Source organism: Mustelus asterias, chromosome 17 (assembly GCF_964213995.1).
Source record: "Mustelus asterias chromosome 17, sMusAst1.hap1.1, whole genome shotgun sequence".
NCBI classification, from domain to species: domain Eukaryota; kingdom Metazoa; phylum Chordata; class Chondrichthyes; order Carcharhiniformes; family Triakidae; genus Mustelus; species Mustelus asterias.
This window is the reverse complement of record NC_135817.1, coordinates 35,297,954-35,319,874: the sequence shown is the minus strand read 5'-3', so window position 1 is coordinate 35,319,874 and position 21,921 is coordinate 35,297,954. Positions and strand designations below refer to the sequence as shown.

The window sequence follows — 21,921 nt, the reverse complement described above, 5'->3', positions numbered from 1 at the left end:
GCACCCTGGCGGCAGCAGTTGGGCACCTTTGGTGTGCCAAGAGCAGTGCCAGAGGGGTGGTGGGCATGATGTGGGGGGTTAGCAAGGGTGGTTGTGCAAAGGTGGATCATGGAGGCAGCCATGGGGGGGAGGCATGTTGGGGGTCTGACAAGGGCACCTGTCAGGAGTTCCCTGATGCCCCAATGTGGGGAACCCGTGTCGGGCAGGGTGGGGAAACATGCAGGCAATGAGTGGGAGGTGCCGATGTCTGTGAGGGGTGGGATGGGGTCTCCCAGCGCACTGTGAAATCGGGGCACCTTTGTGAAAGGCACACGAGCTCTCTTGCAGCCGGCTCATTGGTGTGTTTATGTCCCGCCCCCTCAGTACCGGCATAAAACTCACCACTCTCCAAAAACGTGACTGAGTATTGAAAAATTGCGATGCGGAGTGCGCCCGAGAGATCAGTGAAATTCACCTCATTTTCCTCGCTGTTATGACACTCAGAAATCTTTTGGGAAAATTCTCCCCATACTGTTTCTTTTTCTTTATTCATTCATGGGATGTGAGTTTCACTGGCTAGACCAACATTTATTGCCCATACTTAATTACCTTTGAGAAGGTGGTAGTGTGCTCTATTCTTGACCACTGCAGTCCGTGTGTTGTAGGCAATCCACAGTGCTGTTAGGAAGGGAATTCCACAATTTTGACCAAGAGATAGTGAAGGAACAGTGGTAGAGTTGCAAGTCAGAATGATGAGTGATTTTCAGGGAAACTTGCAGGTGGTGGTGTTCCCATGCTTCCACTGCCCTTGTTCTTCTGGGTAGTCGAGCATGAATTTCCTGCAGGAACTTCTACTGGCGCTCGCCATGGTGGATTGGGAAACCCACTGGTGGCCCGCATAAAACTGAATGAAGGCCTGACCATAATCACTCTCCCACACCTCATTCTCCATGACACAGCATGAAAACACACCACAAAAACATGTTTGGAGCAATGCGGCATGTAGAAGTTGTGAATTACTTGAGAAATGCCTGGGGCTGCGTCCAAAGTTCAGGATGGAGGCCAACAGTGACCTGGACCCTAGAAAACCACAGCAGTGGCTGAGGGAGCACCCCAGCTTCAGTGTCACCGTGAAGGTCCATCTTGCAGCCTCAGATCCTGGAGATCCATCTTATTTCTTCAATGGTGGGTCAATGTCGGACGCCTTTTCAATATGACACCCAGGTATGACAGTGGGACACGAGCAATCAAGCTCACCCCACCATGCAGTATGGCTCTAAATCCCTGAATGAGGTTGGGGCAAGAAGATATGGTGTGGTTTCTTGTCTCACTCTGCAGCACAAAATGTTCCCTGTCACTGCCCCACTTTCCCATGCGTCTGAATCCCAGATAGGAGAATTCAGCCCGTAGTCATTATTCAACACTAATTTATTTGCCTTGTCTTTTAAGTAGACTGTTTGAGTCTTGTTTTTGCCTCTACACAATAACATGTCACCAATTAAAACTGACTGGAATTCTTTCAATAAAGTTTACTGTTTTTACTGACCGTTTTATTGCATCTCTATTAATAAAGTAAAACAAGCCTATTTTAGGATTACACTTTCATCCTTCTATCAGAAACTCAGTCAAGTAGCTAAAACTAAAGGTTAATAGCACTCCACTGTCAGTAGACTTCAAGATAATCCAATGAACCATTTTCTTACCATCAAGACAGTTTCTTCCCATCGATCTGCTTTTATCTATAGCTCAACGACAAGCACTTCCACCACAGTGGCGTCTCTCTATGTTTTTGCACTCCAGACTTATCATGATGCACTCCTTGCTATTCTTTCATTATCCAGACTGTAATTTTCCAGTTTCCTCCCACAGTCTGAAAGATGTGCTGGTTAGGTGCATTGGCCATGCTAAATTCTCCCTCAGCGTGCCCAAACAGGCCCCTGAGTGTGATGACTAGGGGATTTTCACAGTAACTTCATTGCAGCGTTAATGTAAGCCTACTTGTGACACTAATAAATAACATAAATACATTCCAGCTTGTCCAAAACATCCACATTACTTTTCTCCCCATTTCTGTCAACCGACACTTTACTTTTTCTCAGTACAATTCATTTAAAATCTTTTACTTTGTCTTCAAATTCTCCCAGCTCTCTCATTGTGCACCTTCTTCCAGCCATGCATTCTTCCCACATCCTTCAGCCCTACAACTTTGAACTCCCACAACTGGGTAGCTGATTTATCAATCATGTCAGGTTCTCTCTTCCTTAATTCTTCCCCTACTCCATCCTCCTCTCTGTTATTTCAGTGACACAGGGTATAGGGTGATGCTTCCTATTAATATCTCGCCATGTAGAAGTTGACTGTGGTGATTATTTCTACTTCCACTGAGAGTTTTGTACGAATGTTGCTCCATAGCTAAAGGTCTGAATCCAGGTGCTGACACAAGTCCAAGATCATATCTCAATCAAAGCCAAGTAGCCCTTGTACACTGTTTCTCATTGAGCTCCAGGTAGCTAACATAACAGCAATAATTGCACTGGATTGGTTTGTGTCAAGTCCCACAATCTGCTTTGTATGCTCTCAATCTTCTTGGATTCTGGTTTCCTGCTGTTATTATTCTTCCTCCTTTGATATATTTAGCAACAGCAAAATTGAAATAAAATCTGGACTGCAAAGTTCATTAAATGGTTCATTTCTGGGCAATAATTCCAGCTCGACTGACCACTAAAACATTTGGCCCCTTCCATGGTTTTGGTGCTGGCTTTAAATGGGTGATTTAGACGGCATGTTGCCCTGCTCCATGTCCATAACCTGCATTAACCTGGGAATGACACCATGTGTGGTAAGGACCTTATTTGATTGTAAAAACATGAGGGAGGGTGATGTGATTCCTGAATGATTGGCATTTTCAAGTTAATTGCCACTTATTAACCACTCAGCAAACACAAATGTATTAACACTGTACTGTGCCTGTGTGTTAATCTACATGACAAACACTTACATACATGACTAAATTTAGGTCTATGAGAAAAAGTTCTAACGGCCAATCATTTGATGCAAATATCACAGAGCGAGTGAAACATTGAGAGCGAGATCAGACAGAAAAACTGCTTCACCTGTTCAAGCCCCTCATTAAAACATATCTCTATGACCAAGTTTTCAGTTTTATTGCCCCTTTGGCTCAGTGTCAGTTACATTCAGATTATGCTTCTGTGAAGCACTTTGGAATGTTTTCCCACCTTCCAGGCACTATATAAATGCAAGTTGTTGGCATTGTTCATCAAACCAATAATGCTGACGTAATACTTACTGAACATTGTGACTTTTCAGAGGGAAGTAGGGAGTGGCTAAAATGGCTGGGTTGTATAACTGAAATTTCACCAGGATCTCTTCCAATATGTCACCTTAACTTTGGTGGAATTTTTACAACTCTCCAGATTTTCTAGCAATCTTTTGCTGAACCTGCCGTGTGATATTGGGAAAAGCAGCAAAAAATTATTATACAATTTGATCGAAGACTCCTTTTTAAAGAGCTCAATTGTTCTCAGCGTATTGACGGGGTACCTTATAAATGACTGCACTGTATATGTTGTGAGAGATCATAGATTGACAACCCAGCCCAGTCAGATCATTCCATGATCTGCCTAAGACACTAGAGAGTGCAGCAATACCTATTTATTCCATCCATAAAATAAGTTGGATTTTGTAAGGTTAACTTGCTCTGTACATAAAACAAACTGAACTACTCCGGCCGTGAACCTCTTCTCACTAGAGGAAAGTGTGAGCATGTCTGTGAAAGTCACCTGCCCTAGGCAAACACATCCTACTTGCTATTTTGCACGTGGATTGTTTCTCAATGTGTGCAGACATCAGGGATGTACTATAAACCCATGAGTGGTGTCTGCTCCTATTTCATCAACTGGAAGGTGACAATTGTCGTCTAATATTTGTGTTAGCTGTGATTTAACTTATTTTGGGAACTGTATTTACTGTGTTATACTTTTGATGTCCTTAGAGGTTTATAAAATCATGAGGGGCATAGATAAAATAAATAGCCCAGGGCTTTTCCCCAGGGTAGGGGAGTCCAAAACTAGAGGGCACAGGTTTAAGGTGAGAGGGGGAAAGATTTAAAAGGGACCCGAGGGGCAACTTTTTCACACAGAGGGTGGTGCATGTATGGAACGAGCTGCCAGAGGAGGTGGTAGAGGTGGGTACAATTATAATATTTAAAAGACATTTGGACAGGTACATGGATAGGAAAGGGTTAGAGGGTTATGGGCCAAACGCAAGCAAATGGGACCAGTTCAGTTTAGGAAACCCAGTCGGCATAGATGAGTTGGGACGAAGGGCCTGCTTCCGTGCTGTATATCTCTGACTCTCTATGACTCTGTGACTCTATACATTTTATAAATGCTGCCACTTCATTTACCTCCCTTCTCGAAGTTGTAATTGTCTTAAATGCAATTTCTTACATTGTTAAGGAGCAAGGATACAATGAAAGCAGCACTTGTTAACCCCTTCAGCCCCACTGGAAAATTTCTGCTCAGCCTTTCATACACCTGTAGAAATAATTTGCTGTACAGCCCCATGAATCGATATTTTATATAATGTAGAATTACAAAGGCTTGCTGAACCATTAAATCAATAGCTTTCTTAAAACGTGTTTTAAAAAATTAGGAGTTTTGGGCAGACTGATATTCCATGTCAAGTTAACACGCAGCTTTAGTGCATTTAGTTTGAAGTAATTAATGGACTTCACAGATCTAACTGAAGTTATTTAAGACAGGATCAATTGAGAATTGCCTGAGTGCAGTTAAGGGCAAGGTCAAAGCTTCTGATACAGCACTGCCTGCTTACTCTGTTGTGGAACTTTCTGGAAGTGCATATGCGATGACTCATTTACTGAAGATACTGAAATAGTTCCAAATAACACGTTAAAACTTCATCATTGATTGGAAAAAAAAATACTGCTCAGTGGGAAACCAAATAGTCCTCTGCCATTTCTGCGCTGGCTGAACATTTTTTTGGTCATGCCAGAATTGAAATAGTCAGATTCCATGTTACGTTATTGTCGACTTCTCAGTTTAGGTTTTGGAACCTGTTGGCATGGATTCATCACATGGATTTGAATCAATGTGTTTGGAAACTAAAGCCATTGCATACGCACACTTTAGGGGCTGGAAATACACATCCACAACACCATTTAAAACTATTTACGAACTATTTCAAACGACTACTAAAATGTGGGTTTTGGGTTTTGTGCTGGCCTGCGCTAATGCATGACTCACTACAGAATTAATTTGTACAGCAGCTTGCAGCACTAAGGAAGGAATGGCCATTCAGCAATACTATTTAAACGGTTCCTCCACTATGTATTGATTACTTGTTTGTTTGTTTTTTGAAGTTGTTGGTTAACTTCTGGGCGTTTATTGTTTTGGCTGTTTTGTAACTCTGGAAAGTTAAGCTTAACTACTGTGAAGCAGATTTTACTGGTGCTACAATGCTGCCTTTGGGGGAAGAGGATGAGGGGGAGCAGTTAAGAAGAAGGACAAGCACCAGAATGGCTGGTATAGGAGGGAGGTGGAGAACACCTCGAAGTAGGGAAGGAGGTAGAAGAGGGGGAGGGGTAGCATTATTGGTCAGAGATTGTATCACAGTGTCAGAGAGGAGGTTTGATGAGGACTTATCTGTTGAGGTAGTATGGGCGGAGATTAGAAATAGGAGAGGAGAGGTCACCCTGTTGGTAGTCTTTTATAGACCTCCTAAAAGTTCTAGAGAGGTTGAGGAAAGGATTGCGGAGTCAATCCTGCTTAGGAGTGAAAGTAATAGGGCAATTGTTATGGGGGATTTTAACTTGACTAATATTGACTGGAATTGTTATAGCTCTAGCTCGTTAGAGGGGTCAGTTTTTGTTCAAAGCGTGCAGGAAGGTTTTTTGACTCAGTATGTAGACAGGCCAACTAGAGGTGAGGCTATATTGGATCTGGTGCTGGGAAATGAGCCAGACCAGGTGCTAGACTTGGAAGTTGGTGTGCATTTTGGTGATAGTGACCACAATTCGGTTACGTTCACCTTAGTGATGGAAAGGGATAGGCATGAACCTCGGGCCAGTGGTTTTAGCTGGGGGAAGGGTAATTATGAGGCTATTAGGAGAGAATTAGGAAACATAGGTTGGACTAGGAGATTACAGGGACTGGGAACGTCCGACATGTGGAGTTTTTTCAAGGAGCAGCTACTGCGAGTCTGTGATAGGTATGTCCCTGTCAGGCAAGGAGGAATTGGTAGGGCTAGGGAACCGTGGTGCACCAAAAAAGTTTCTTTGTTGGTTAAAAAGAAAAAGGAGGCTTATGTTCGGATGAGACGTGAGCACTCGGGTAGTGCACTAGAAAGCTTTAGATTGGCTAAGAGGGAGTTGAAGAGCGAGCTTAGAAGGGCTAAAAGGGGACATGAGAAGACTTTGGCGGATAGGGTTAAAGAGAATCCTAAGGCGTTCTATAGGTATGTCAAGAACAGAAGGTTGGTTAGGGCAAGTTTAGGGCCAGTTATAGATGGCAGAGGGAAGTTATGTGTGGAACCGGAGGAGATTGGTGAAGCATTGAACCAATATTTCTCTTCGGTGTTCACGCAAGGGGACATGAATATAGCTGAGGAGGACACTGGGTTGCAGGGGAGTAGAATAGACAGTATTACAGTTGATAAGGAGGATGTGCAGGATATTCTGGAGGGTCTGAAAATAGATAAATCCCCTGGTCCGGATGGGATTTATCCAAGGATTCTCTGGGAGGCAAGAGAAGTGATTGCAGAGCCTCTGGCTCTGATCTTCAGGTCGTCGTTGGCCTCTGGTATAGTACCAGAAGATTGGAGGTTAGCGAATGTTGTCCCATTGTTTAAGAAGGGGAACAGAGACTTCCCCGGGAATTATAGACCGGTGAGTCTCACTTCTGTTGTCGGCAAGATGTTGGAAAAAATTATAAGGGATAGGATTTATAGTTATTTGGAGAGTAATGAATTGATAGGTGATAGTCAGCATGGTTTTGTGGCAGGTAGGTCGTGCCTTACTAACCTTATTGAGTTTTTTGAGAAAGTGACCAAGGAGGTGGATGGGGGCAAGGCAGTGGACGTGGTATATATGGATTTTAGTAAGGCGTTTGATAAGGTTCACCATGGTAGGCTTCTGCAGAAAATGCAGATGTATGGGATTGGGGGTGATCTAGGAAATTGGATCAGGAATTGGCTAGCGGATAGGAAACAGAGGGTGGTGGTTGATAGTAAATATTCATCATGGAGTGCGGTTACAAGTGGTGTACCTCAGGGATCTGTTTTGGGGCCACTGCTGTTTGTAATATTTATTAATGATCTGGATGAGGGTATAGTTGGGTGGATTAGCAAATTTGCTGATGACACCAAAGTCGGTGGTGTGGTAGACAGTGAGGAAGGGTGTCGTAGTTTGCAGGAAGACTTAGACAGGTTGCAAAGTTGGGCCGAGAGGTGGCGGATGGAGTTTAATGCGGAGAAGTGTGAGGTAATTCACTTTGGTAGGAATAACAGATGTGTTGAGTATAGGGCTAACGGGAGGACTTTGAATAGTGTGGAGGAGCAGAGGGATCTAGGTGTATGTGTGCATAGATCCCTGAAAGTTGGGAATCAAGTAGATAAGGTTGTTAAGAAGGCATATGGTGTCTTGGCGTTTATTGGTAGGGGGATTGAATTTAGGAGTCGTAGCGTTATGTTGCAACTGTACACAACTCTGGTGCGGCCGCACTTGGAGTACTGTGTGCAGTTCTGGTCCCCACATTACAGGAAGGATGTGGAGGCTTTGGAGAGGGTGCAGAGGAGGTTTACCAGGATGTTGCCTGGTATGGAGGGGAGATCCTATGAGGAGAGGCTGAGGGATTTGGGATTGTTTTCGCTGGAAAGGCGGCGGCTAAGAGGGGATCTTATTGAAACATATAAGATGATTAGAGGTTTAGATAGGGTGGATAGTGATAGCCTTTTTCCTCTGATGGAGAAATCCAGCACGAGGGGGCATGGCTTTAAATTGAGGGGGGGTAGTTATAGAACCGATGTCAGGGGTAGGTTCTTTACCCAGAGGGTGGTGAGGGATTGGAATGCCCTGCCAGCATCAGTAGTAAATGCGCCTAGTTTGGGGGCGTTTAAGAGATCCGTAGATAGGTTCATGGACGAAAAGAAATTGGTTTAGGTTGGAGGGTCACAGTTTTTTTTTAACTGGTCGGTGCAACATCGTGGGCCGAAGGGCCTGTTCTGCGCTGTAATGTTCTATGTTCTATGTTCTATATAATCCGTATGGTGTACAAGGAGGCTATTCGATCCACCATGTCTGCACCAAGTCTCTGAAAGAGCATCTTACCCATACCCCACCCTATTCCCGTAACCAGTGCTTTCCACCGTTTGGCCCAGGAGGCCATATGCTCAATGGACCTTTTGTGAACACTTCTCCAACATAAACCTGTCAGCGAAACAATGCCTGAGGCATTTCCATTTCACCAAGGTAGCTGACATTAACCATATCACCTACTGCAGCCATGACTCAAGCCTTGAAGCAGATCATGGACAGCATTGCCTTTAGCTATCAAAGTCAGCGTTGTTCCTAATGGTAACGAGATAGACTTTTTCCAGGTGGCAGCAAGTGGCATAAGCAACCTGTAATATAAAGGCAAAATACTGCAGGTGCTGGAATCTGAAACAACAACTGAAAATGCTGGTGAAACTCAGCAGATCTGACAGCATCTGTGGAGAGAGAAAAGAGCCAACGTTTCGAGGTTCTTTGGGTCATACTGAGATTGGGCCTTCCCATGCAGCCAATGCATCTCATCTCTCATTCAGCTCTCAACAGGAACAGAAGGAAGTCTCTGTTAACATTGACTCTCAAAACCAAGATGGCTGCCATCTGAGCAGTGGTGTTAGCTGTTGTAAAGACTCCATCATGGTTGACTCCACAGTTGGTTTCCTGAAGCTGACTATTCAGTCCATGTTGGACAGAATGGTCCCCATACTCTGCACAAAGCCTTGCCAAAAGTTGGAGTTAGATTCTTGCATGTTTTGAAACACTGAGCAACCTGCCAGAGGACCAGCATTCAGGATATAGGCCCATTAGCCTTCTACATTAGCCTGGACTCTCAAATACAGGACCTGAATCATAGACTTATTATCATAGAAACCCTACAGTGCAGAAAGAGGCCATCTGGCCCATCGAGTCTGCACCGACCACAATCCCACCCAGGCCCTACCCCCATATCCCTACATATTTACCCACTAATCCCTCTAACCTATGCATCTCAGGACACTAAGGGGCAATTTTAGCATGGCCAATCAACCTAACCCGCACATCTTTGGACTGTGGGAGGAAACCGGAGCACCCGGAGGAAACCCACGCAGACACGGGGAGAATGTGCAAACTCCACACAGACAGTGACCCAAGCCGGGAATCGAACCTGAGTCCCTGGAGCTGTGAAGCAGCAGTGCTAACCACTGTGCTACCGTGCCGCCCCGTCACAGCACAGCTTGCATGTGCTCTTGCCCCCTGGTAGGCAAGTAGTATCCTGTCCTCCTGCTTTGGTTACTTCTGCCCAGTAATTACCACATGGAGACCCACTCTTCAGCATAGTATCTAATGTAAGCATTAATCCAAATGTGTACTCACCCAATATTTACATATGTATACTTTCAACAATCATCACTCATCAGGATCTATGCTTGAAGTCTAGCCAATTTTACTTCTCTAACACAGGTGCTGAGGCCAAGTATGATGTTGGTACCAAACCCATCACTTAAAACCCAGCAACTTACACAGAGTTATAGCATTGACTGGGGTTCAAACCTGAAGTCTTCTTTGTGCCTGATAATGTATTATTCATTGATAAACTCATTGCGCTATCAGGAAAGCCCTTTTTGTCACTAGTATTTTAAGAAGTGTTTATAATTAGCTTAATTACCATCTCACACAAGCATGCAATGGATGTCTGTACCTATTTGGATGTGAGGGAGAGAACCTGATAAAACTTGTGTTGGAGATTTTTATGATAGCCTTTTCTTTTTTATATTTTGCATGCTCCACTCAGTCAGCTGCTTTTGACATGGGGCTCTCCCTATCAACTCAAATTACAGATTGATCCTGGTTTCTGACCTCAGCTTGTCTGCTAAGTAGGTCAGACAAGGCATCATCCAACACTCCCATGATGGTTCTGTTTCAGATCAGTTCATCTTTCAAACTGTCATGCTCTCAGTTCTTTGCAAGATTATGCAGGTTATTTATGAATGCATCAACATTTGATGTTGGGTACATTTGTTACATTTAGCCTGCACCACAATGTCACTCTTTCTCAGATTGATGGATGTGTCAAGTGTGTTGATTATTTCATCTTTCCATGGCTTTCTCCTCATCAATACCCTGAGGATGAGGATATCATTTGCACAGTCACCCATTGCATATAATAGAGTACTGACCTGCTTATTTCTTGACTTTGAAGCAAGATCCAATGCAGTGTGATATCTGACAAATGGTTAACTAACAGAAAGCAAAGAGTGGGGGTAAATGGGTGTTTTTCTGGTTGGCGATCAGTGACTAGTGGTGTGCCTCAGGGATCAGTGTTGGGACCGCAATTGTTTACGATTTACATAGATGATTTGGAGTTGGGGACCAAGTGTAGTGTGTCAAAATTTGCAGATGACACCAAGATGGGTGAAAGAGCAAAGTGTGCAGAGGACGCTGAAAGTCTGCAAAGGGATATAGATAATCTAAGTGAGTGGGTGAGGGTCTGGCAGATGGAGTACAATATTGGTAAATGTGAGGTCATCCATTTTGGTAGGAATAACAGCAAAATGGACTATTATTTAAATGGTAAAAAATTGCAGCATGCTGCTGTGCAGAGGGACCTGGGTGTCCTTGTGCAGGAATCTCAAGGAATTGGTTTGCAGGTGCAGCAGGTAATTAAGAAGGCAAATGGAATTTTGTCCTTCATTGCTAGAGGGATGGAGTTTAAAAACAGCGAGATTATGTTGCAGCTGTATAAGGTGCTGATGAGGCCACACCTGGAGTACTGTGCACAGTTTTGGTCTCCTTACTTGAGAAAGGATATACTGGCACTGGAGGGGGTGCAGAGGAGATTCACTAGGTTGCTTCCGGAGTTGAGAGGGTTGGCTTATGAGGAGAGACTGAGTAGACTGGGGCTATACTCATTGGAATTCAGAAGAATGAGGGGAGATCTTATAGAAACATATAAGATTATGAAGGGAATAGTTAAGATAGAAGCAGGGAAGTTGTTTCCACTGGCGGGTGAAACTAGAACTAGGGGGCATAGCCTCAAAATAAGGGGAAGCAGATTTAGGACTGAGTTGAGGAGGAACCTCTTCACACAAAGGGTTGTGAATCTGTGGAATTCCCTGCCCAGTGAAGCAGTTGAGGCTACCTCATTGAATGTTTCTAAGGCAAGGATAGATAAATTTCTGAACAGTAAAGGAATTAAGGGTTATGGTGAGCAGGTGGGTAAGTGGAGCTGAGTCCACAAAAAGATCAGCCAAGATCTTATTGAATGGCGGAGCAGGCTCGAGGGGCCAGATGGCCTACTCCTGCTCCTGGTTCTTATGTTCTTATTAAATCTCTGATGGCATTTCAGCTGTGTTTCTGCTTGGTTACGATCTGTGACCTTCTCAAAGCTTTCAGGAAATGGTAGAGATGTCATCATCACTATTTTTCATCTGCTGCTGCCATGTTCTTGATATTGTTAGATGAATACAAAATACTTAATGAGTCTCCAGAGGTATATTGGAACACATCTTACTGGGTTACGTCTTGCACAAGGCTGTACAAGATACTAAATTATGCGATATTGCACCATTTCCCATGATGATGTACACAGTATATGATGAGCGTATTAAACAATTAGAATTCCACCTACTAACAGCTCAATATCCAATATAACACATTATGCTACAGAATCCATCTTAGTTACATTGAATCATAGGTTCCTTAGGACTGGAATTACCATCGAAACGAATGTGTAGAATGTTTGAAAGTCATAGGGTTTATTTCTGGTTGCAGACTTTTCAAAGAAGGCTGGGTAAGGCCTTTAAAGTCAACACCTGGGAAACCACATGACTGTACTGTGCCTGCAAGTTAACCAACCAGACAAAATGAAAGTCAACATTACTTGAGGCAGCCGATTCCAGCAGCCTCGAAAAAAGAGACATCTCAACAGGAGGCTTTCTGGATCTCCAAAAGCACCAAAGATTCCTTGTTTACCTCAGAACCAAAGCTGGAGCTGCCAGTAGTCTGATCAATGTAACATTAAATACAAATCAAGGTGAAAATTTGGGAACTAATGGAGTTTGAATGTGATTGCTGAAGGTGCCTTAATAAAATCAAATTGTATTCTTTATTGGGACATAACTACTGTGCCAATATATCCCTCTGTATGGATAAAATAATTGAACATGTCAAAAAAGGAAAAGGATAGCATTGATTTCAAATACATCACACTTGAGGAAGGGCTTGCAATGCTTTTCCACATAAAGTTGTGAATGTGGCAGTGACATGAAGCTTCAACCTTTGCTGTCAGTACTGATACAAAGCATTTAATAAATTCAACATGGACCTAAAATCTCTTTCTTCAATTCTCTTCCTATTCAACAGGCATCTTTGCCAATCTCACGTGTAGAGCCTTTTTCGGCTATGGTGGAGAGGTCAGCCCTGTTATTTATTGGATGAAGGGAGAGAAGTTTATTGAAGACCTTGATGATAACCATGCCAGAGAAAGTGACATAAGGTAATTTGAACTTTTATGATGTATCCTGTAACTAAATGTTAATACATTGCATAATATTGAGCCCCCATAGACCAGTCAGATGTCAAATTGGTGCTATGGTCATGAAGACAGGCTAAAAAGATGTGTATTGTCTCCAGACAAGACAGCCGTCTTGTCTTGTCTGGAGACAATACACATCTTTTTAGCCTGTCTTGATGCTCTCTCCACTCCCATTGTTTTGTTTCTTAAAGACTGGATTAGTTGTAAGTATTCGCATTCCAACCATTATTCATGTAAATTGAGTCTGTGTCTTATAAGTTCTGTTTGTGAACAGAATTCCCACTCACCTGAAGAAGGGGCTCAGAGCCTCGAAAGCTTGTGTGGCTTTTGCTACCAAATAAACCTGTTGGACTTTAACCTGGTGTTGTTAAACTTCTTACTGTGTTTACCCCAGTCCAACGCCGGCATCTCCACATCATGGCTATGGTCATTGACAAGGTTGATATTTATTGCCATCCGTGGTTATCCTGCTAAGAGTCAGCCATATTGTGACTGGTGTCAGATATTGACTAGACTGGAAAAGGGCAGCAGATGTCCTTCCCCAAAGAGCATTTGTGGACCATTGTGGGTCAACTCACAAAACATGGACTGCAGTGATTCAAGAAAGCAGCCCACCACCACCTTCTCAAGGGCAACTAGGGATGGGCAAAAGATGCTGGCCAGCCAGCAACGCCCATGTTCCACGAATGAATTTTTTAAAAAGTTGGGTTTCTTCTAACAATCTAACAATCCATGGCCACTTTCGCTTCTTTTTAGCTTTTTTCAAAAATTTGCCGATTTAAAAAAAAATACAAATAAAAATTTCTCAGCTTGTCACTGCAGGATTTGAACTCACCTTCTCTGAGCATTTAGTTCAGGCCAATGGATTACGAGTCCAATAACATACATGATCATATCCAAATATTATTGCAATGGTTGCATGAATAAGACGATAATTCATATAAAGCGACAAAGAGTTGCATAATATTTAATTTTTTGAAGGTTTTTATTATTTTTGGCCAGTGCAGACATGATGGGCTGAAAGGCCTCTTTCTGTGCTGTAGCCTTTCTATGGTTTTATAATATGAAAAAAAAACTCTACATGACCTGCAATTCCACCCTCAGAGCTTTGCGGATGAATATGTGAATGTATGGTATTGGCTTCACTCTGTTCATTTCATGAATTCAAAGCCAGGTAATGGGCTGATAAAAGTTTGATGGGATAAAAAGTTGCACATATCACTCCCAATTTCTTTCACATTATTTATTCTGCACTAAAACATACTTCAATTTTTAAAGCCAAGGGACTGTAAACTTAATAAGGGGATGATAAATTTTTTTCAATTTTGTATCAGGTTTTTAAGGTACCTTGCAGGAACATTTTAAGTTAGTTTTATAGGACACTGCGCAGTGTGAGATGAATATGTAACTTTGATTTATTTTCCTGAAATCCCCTGTTAAGGGAAACTATTTTCCGAAAGGTTTTATCTGTCAGGAGAGTTGTTTATTATTTCACCGTATGAACCTTCTTAAATGTTGATGTGGGGAGGGGAGAGGTTGGGACGGCACAGTTAGCTGAGTGCAATTCAGACGGATCGGTACAAAGAGGAAAAGGGTCTAACATGGTCAGTTTGAGCCCTTGGCAATTTTAAGTCCTGGTGCTCATCTATGTGCCTCCAGTCAGGCTTCGCGTTAAAATGCTGGAAGCAGATGCTAGGGCAGCAGGAGGTCTGTAGCTGGCACAAAAGGAAGGCTCACAGGGAGAGTAACAGGGATTATGCCTCAGAAATGTCTTGCAGTGGGGTGGTTGAGGAAGGCCCCACAAGAGAGAACTCTTACCTTAAATGACCTCTTCTGGTTCTGGGTACTTTTCCATGGCACAGTGGTTAGTAGTGCTGCCTCACAGCGCCAGGGACCCGGGTTCAATTCCCAGCTTGTGTCACTGTCTGTGTGGAGTCTGCATGTTCTCTCCGTGTCTGCGTGGGTTTTCTCCGGGTGCTCCGGTTTCCTCCCACAGTCTGAAAGACGTGCTGGGTAGGTGCATTGACCCGAACAGGCGCTGGAGTGTGGCGACTAGGGGAATTTCACAGTAATTTCGTTGCAGTGTTAATGTAAGCCTTACTTGTGACTAATAAATAAACTTTATGTTACTTTTACTGTCTTAAACTGACAGGGAAACAACTGTGCTCCGAAAGCTTGTGCTACCAAATAAACCTCTTGGACTTTAACCTGGTGTTGTGAGACTTCTTACTGTGCCCCCCTCAGGCCAGAGTTAAAATTGCAGTTGGGGGCCAATCCATATTAGACTATGATTTGCGTATTTAAAGTTGGACCCTGCCAGGGTGCCTTTTCTACCTGCCCAGATGAGCAGCTTAAATTCAGGATCAGTGGGAAGCAGACAGGCTAAGTCACCAATTTTCAGCAAGGTTAAATCACTCCCATATATCACTTCATTTACTTGACCTTCTTTCCACTGTTCTTTATAAAACTCAAAACGATTGGTCACTACTCATCAATTAATCCACTGCAGATCTTTCATTAGCTCAATAAACCCGCAATCACCAAATATCCTTTCAACTTGATAGCTTTTAGCACAAATACAAAAATGCATCTTTGCAGCTGTCAGAGGTTGGATATAAACACAGGGCTATCGGGCCTGACTAACTGAAATGCTGCAGAATCGTTTGTTGGCTAAAGCATCATGATGGAGCTTGATGCAGTAAATCTTAATGACTGTCACTATTGACACTGTCAGAGAAATACAGGAACATTTGGTAACAAGACAAATCATCGCAATTGTACAAATACATAAGAAACATGGTTATTGTCACTAACGGCTGAATTCCCACACATCAGTTCAGCTACAACAATGGGGCTCAGTTAAAGGTAGTCTTTTCCAGATCAGTTTACACCAGAATCTATTTCATTTCTCGGATGTATGACTTTCATGCCCATAACATGTGGTAAAATATGTGCCATGTAAAAGTGTTTGAAACATTTTGGAAATTGTGCAATGATTTGTGAGGTTCAAAGCCTCTATTACAGTTCAAACTTAGCACTGTAAATGAAAAATCTAAGCATAAAAATCAGCAGGTTTACCACTGCTGATGAGAGCTATCAGTTTAATTGGTTATTTTTGTTCTTTATTGTACCAGAATTCTCAGGGAGCACCTCGGGGAGAAAGAAGTTTCCATTTCTCTGCTAATTGACTCTGTGCAGGATGGAGACTTGGGGAACTATTCTTGCTATGTGGAAAATGGGAATGGCCGCAGACAAGCAAGCATTCTTCTTCAGAAGAGAGGTAAAGATTTCCTCTGCCTTATCATTTTTTGGCTTTTGCTTTCCGAGGTCTCGTTAAGATAGTCGCCAAGCAAGAAAACCATGAAAATAAAATTCGGCGCAGTTAAAGATTCATGTACAGATAGTAAACTAATATGCTTAATTCAGGTCATGCCTGCCTAGCTGGTGGGGGATTTATGGAACTAATCCACATGGATAAGAAAGCTGACAATGCAATCTTCATGAAATGAGGGATTAAAGAACTAAAAAGACAAATTATTGAAACTACTAAAACAAGGACTAGCAAGTTTTCTTTTCTTTCAGCCAAACCATTTGCCCTCTTACTCTCACACCTGATTCAATTTACAGGTTTGAGGATGCTGACATTTTGTGCAGATGTCTTAAAACCACAATCTTACTCTTTCTAATCCCCTCATTCTATCATAATTCTGTTTTTAATTGAACATTTTGAGTGGCAAAGTGGTTAGCACTGCAGTCTCACAGTGCCAGAGATCCGGGTTCAATTCTGGTCTTGGGTGACTGTCAGTGTGGAGTTTACACATTTTACTCATGTCTGAATGGGGTGCTCTGGTTTCCTCCCACAATCCAAAGATGTGCAGGTTATGTGGATTGGCCATGCTAAATTGTCCCTTAGTGTCCGAAGATGTGTAGCCATGGTAAATGCATGGGGTTGCGGTGATAGGGCCTGGCTAGGATGCTCTTTCAGAGAGTCAGTGCAGACTTGGTGGGCCAGATGGCCTCTTTCTGCACTGTAGGGATCCTATGGTTCTGTGGTTCTATGGAGTCTAGCATATCCTGCAAGATGAAACTCAAGCTGCTTGTACTTTCTTAAAAGGCGTGACAGCAGAGAGAGTGCATACGTTGATTGTAATCTTCCAAAATTCCCTCAATTCTAGAAAGGTCCTAATAAATTGAAAAACCATGAATGTAATGTCTCCAATGAAGAAAGAAAGGAGACAGAAAGCAGGAAACTAGAGGTCAGTTAGCCATACATCTGTCATTGGGAAATTGTTGCAATCCATTATTAAGGATGTAGTAGCAGAGCATTTAGAATATCATAATGCAATCAAGCAGAGTCAACATGGTTTAATGAAGAGGAAATGACAAATTATCAGAGTTATTTGAGGATGTAATAAGCAGAATGAATAAAGGGCAACCTATAAATGAAACAAGATATTTCAATTTCCAAAAGGCCATTCAAAAGGGGCCACATAAAAGATGACTGCACAAGATAAGAGTTCATGGTGTGAGTAAAATGTTAGCTTGGATAGAGGATTGTCTCACTAACAGAAAACAGAGAGTTTGGATAAGTGGTTCATTTTCAGGTTGGTAAACTGTAACTAGTGAGGTGCCACAAAGAGGTGCCTCAATAATCTATATTGAGGACTTGGATGAAGGGAAAGCATTGCAGCCAGTTTTTCTGGTAATACAAAGGCAGTTGGAAAAGTTAGTTGTAAGGAAGACACAAAGAGCTGAATTTTCACCACAGAGGCATGAATGGAATCCACGTTTGTTTTTGAGTTAGAAGCCCACCTCCAGGGAGACTCCGATTAATGGTAAGATTTTCAAGGGGGTAAAACTTTCATTGGCATGGAGATAGGTTCCCTGCCTAATTAAGGGTGGTAGGTGACCAGGTGGTCAATGACTAATAAGCGGCCTTCCAACTTCATTGAGGTATCTGGCTGCAGTGCAAAGTAAGTAGGTGAGAGGGCACCTGAACAGAAAGCCATTTGTAAAAAATTTAATTAAATGAACAGAAAGTGCAGTCTGGCCACCAATGTGGCAGGAAAAGCTACTCTACAATGTGTCTTTTTTTCTGCACCCTCAACCCATGGAGGCAAGGAGTGTCTGTAGGCCTGCCTGGACTGCCCACCCTGTCCCATTGGGAAACTGGACATCAATTGAAAGGTCTCCCAGGGCTGAATTTTCACGGAGTCAGGGGGACTTGGTGGAAAGGTAAAAATTGTGGCTGGGACCTGATTCTGGATTCATGAATGTATTCCCAGCGCACCCAGTTTTCACCAATGTGGGTTAAGGGTATGGGCGGTGCAACTTGCGAGCCCACACCCAGCATTCCTAACTGGGTTTGCTCATTTGCGAGGATAGGCATGTCCTCTTCCTCTGCAATTTTCATGGAGTTGGGCAAACTTTAAAAGGATTCATGGTCCTTGGCACCTTATGTCACCCATGCCAAATTATTCCCCCTCTACCCACCTCCATAAACTCTCATACCCTCCATTCCAAGCTATGGTACTTCCATACCCATTCACCCATTATACAATCCCTATGGTAACAATAGGGTGTGTGAAAAAGCTTTTTTAAAAAGTTATTCATTCATTCTTAACTTTCTACTTCTTAAAAATCTCCTTTCACTGCAGCCCTATAAAAATTATCCAGACCCTTTGAAGTATCGATCACTGAAATCAAATCCATGGAATCCCTACAGTGCAGAAAAAGGCCATTTGGCCCATCGAGTCTGCACTGACGCTCCAAAAGAGCATCTAAACCATGCCTATCCTCCCACCCTATCCCCATAAACCTGCACATTCACCATGGCTAATGCACCTAACCTACACATCTTTGGACACTAAGGGGCAATTTAGCATGGTCGATCCACTTAATCAGCACATCTTAGAAATGTGGGCAGAAATTGGGGCACCCAGAGGAAACTCACGCAGACATGGAGAAAATGTGCAAACTCCACATAGACAGTCACCAAGGCCAGAATCAAACCTGGGTCCCTGGCGCTGTGAGGTAACAGTGCTAACCACTGTGCCACCATGCTGGCCAAAATATATATTGTGTCAAATGATACAAGAAAAAGCCATCAATCAAACAACATCTTTCCTGGGGGCACAGCTATTTCAACAGTCCAATAAGTTTCTTGGGAGCGATTCTCCCAGCCGCTACACTGCTAGAGCAGCGCAGTGGGCTGGGAGACATCAGCGGAGGCCGTTTAACAGGCTCTCCACTGGGTGCCATGGCCTCCGTGCGTCTCTGGGCCACGGATTTCCAGCACTGTGGCGCGAAGCTGATTTGAATATTAAAATCGGCATTACCATCCAATTAGCGGGCTTGGGACAGAAGTATCCAGGCCTGCTAGCCTCCCCCCACCTGGCCCCCTGGCATTGCCCAAGAGGCAAGGTGGCACTGCCCAAGGGTCACCTTGGCACTACCTACTGGACATTGGGCAGTGTCAAGGGGGTGGGGCCAGATGGGTGGGGCCTATTGGGGGGGAAGGGCCTCCTTACTGAAAGTTGCAATGAGCTTGAGGGTCCATCTGGCCTACTCTCGCCGAGCTGCCCAACCAGTTGCTTTTAATTCAGGCTTTTCCCAAATTCTGCCTCTGGTTTCCAAAATGAGCCTACTCCAGGCTCTTGGTGCCCCCATCTTTCACAGAGTGTTCCATATCTAAGTAGCAAAGTGATGTCAAATGAGAATTGACATTTTCAGCACTAGAGGTGAACCTGAGTATATTGAGCTACAGAGGAATCTGAGCAGGTTTGAAAGAAGAGAGATGACTAAATAAGGCAGAGACCAAGTTCTAAATGAGGTTTAAATGGGGAAATGAATATATGTTGAAGCTTTGGGTTTCCTATCAGCTTCCTAACTGATTAGTGTAATGTGCTTCAGTGTAGGGTTCTTGTACTTAAGCCTTTAAGCATAAAGCTTTCCAGCAATTTAGCGGCTTGAAGTTTCTTTGCTAGCATTCTGTTTGAGGATAGGTTTAGCTTTCAAAGTTCATGGAGGACTTAAGGGGATTCACACTCATCTATCATAACTTCAGAAATGGCAGATCTGCCTGGACCACTTTAAACCATATCTGGTTTTGTTTTCACTTGCAAAAATTGCTCACAATTCCAGGATCTTCTTGAAATGCAGGGATAAACCTCAACGTTTATTCCTTACTGAAAAACATCATCTTAAACCCTCTCCCCTCCACACCCATCTCCAACTAATGGACTTTTTGTCACTCGGATTGAGTTTGATGAGTTTCCACTGCTGCATCTCTCCCTTCCACTAGCCCACCAGGCTAACCTTCCGCTAAAGTTCTTCCCTAATTCCCCTCATGGCACCTCCAAGGTCATCTTTTCCATGAGACTTACCTCCAGTTCCTGTTCCCGCTAATCCCAATTCCTTTCCCTGGTCCTCATGTTAGCCAGTATTGTAAACAGTTGTTTCTCGCCAAGTCCTGTCCCTCTCTCCTTTAAATCTGCTGCAATCATCATTCTCCTCAAGAGACTCCCTATACTGACAGTTGCCTACATCAATTTAACACTGGGATCAGCATTGATTACTTTAAGGTTCTACTTTTGCCCCTTTATCGAGAGGAAGTCTTACCTTAAGAGTGCTGCCAACCAATTAGATTGGCTGGCATCTTGCCATTCCACAACAGCACCAGCTGGAAGTGACGGTCCCAGGTTTGAATCCCCCCAGTCTGATGTACCCCTGCCACAGCACTCAAAGTCACAAATGATATCCTATGTAACTGTGACAAAGGTAACTTCTCCTTCCCTGTCCTTCCTGATCTGTCTGTGAACTTTGACATGGTTGACCACACCATCATTCTCTGACACCTCTCCACTGCCATGCAGTCAGATCAGACTGCACTCACCTGCTTTCATTCTTATCGATCTAACCATAGTCAAAATATCATTTGCAATGGTTTTCTCCCCACTCCCACACAATTAGCGGTGGCGTCCCCCAAGGATCTATCCTTGTCCCCTCCTATTTGTCATGTACGTGCTGCCTCTTGGTGACATTGTTCATTTTCACATACACTGACAACACGCTGTTCTACCTCCCCAACACCTCACTTGACTCCTCCGCCGTTGCCAAATTAGCAGACTGCTTATTCCAACACTGAATACTGGATGAGCAGAAATTTCTCCAATTAAATATTGGGAAAACTGAAGTCATTGTTTTCAATTCTCAATCCAAACTTCAGTTCCCTCACTACCACCTCCATCCCTATGCCTGACAATTGTCTGGGACTAAACCAGACTCTTTGCAATCGTGGTGTCATATTGATCCCAATGAGAATGGCTGATAACATATATACACCCTCACTAAGACTGTCTAGCTCCGCAATGTTGCCCACCTCAGCTCAATTACTGCTGAAACCCCCATTCATACCTTTGTTACTTCTTTCCCCTTGTCTATTCCAATGGACCCCTGGCTGGGCTCCCACCTTTCACCCTTGATATTCTTGAGGTCATCTAAAATACTTATGCCCCATGTCTTAACCCTCACCAAGTCCAAATCACCTGTCACTCATGTATTCACTGAATCAGGTTGTTTCCTGGTCAAGCAATGTTTTGATTTTAAAATTCTCATCCTTGTTTTCAAATCTCTCCATGACCTCACCCCCTTTCTCTCTCTTCAGTCTGCTCCAGGTCCATATCCCCTTGAGATATTTGGACTCACCTAATTCTGGCCTGTGAAGCATCCCCAGTTTTAAATGCTCTACTATCAGTGGTTGTGTCTTCAGCTACCGAGGCCCCAAAATCTGGAATTCCCTCCCTGTGCCTTTTCACCTCTCTACCTCTCTTCCCACCTTTAACACACTCATTGAAACCTAACTCTCCGGCCAAGCCTTTGATTATCTGACCTCAAATCTCCCCATGTGGCTCAGGGTCATATTTTGTCTTGTAATAATACTCTGAAACATCTTGGGACATTTTATTATGCTGAGTGTGCTATATAAATTAAAGTTGTTGTTAACACTGTTCCTTTTAATTTCCCATCAAAATAACAGTGGGAGATTGTGAAATCTCGACCTCTGCAGAAACTACAAGCACATTGATTCTGCAACTCACAGCTTTGCAGCAGTTCACAACCAAAC

At 43.3% G+C, this 21,921-nt stretch overlaps 1 protein-coding gene across 1 annotated transcript in view; it reads left to right on the top strand.

Annotated features, from left to right (window-relative positions):
• The window catches only part of il1rapl1b (interleukin 1 receptor accessory protein-like 1b), a 904,912-nt gene that overhangs the window by 843,055 nt on the left and 39,936 nt on the right, over positions 1-21,921 (top strand). Inside the window, exons 6-8 of the mRNA XM_078231991.1 lie at positions 12,626-12,758; positions 15,932-16,077; positions 16,239-16,241. Coding sequence (XP_078088117.1) covers positions 12,626-12,758; positions 15,932-16,077; positions 16,239-16,241 — 282 coding nt within the window. The remainder of the gene's footprint in view (positions 1-12,625; positions 12,759-15,931; positions 16,078-16,238; positions 16,242-21,921) is intronic.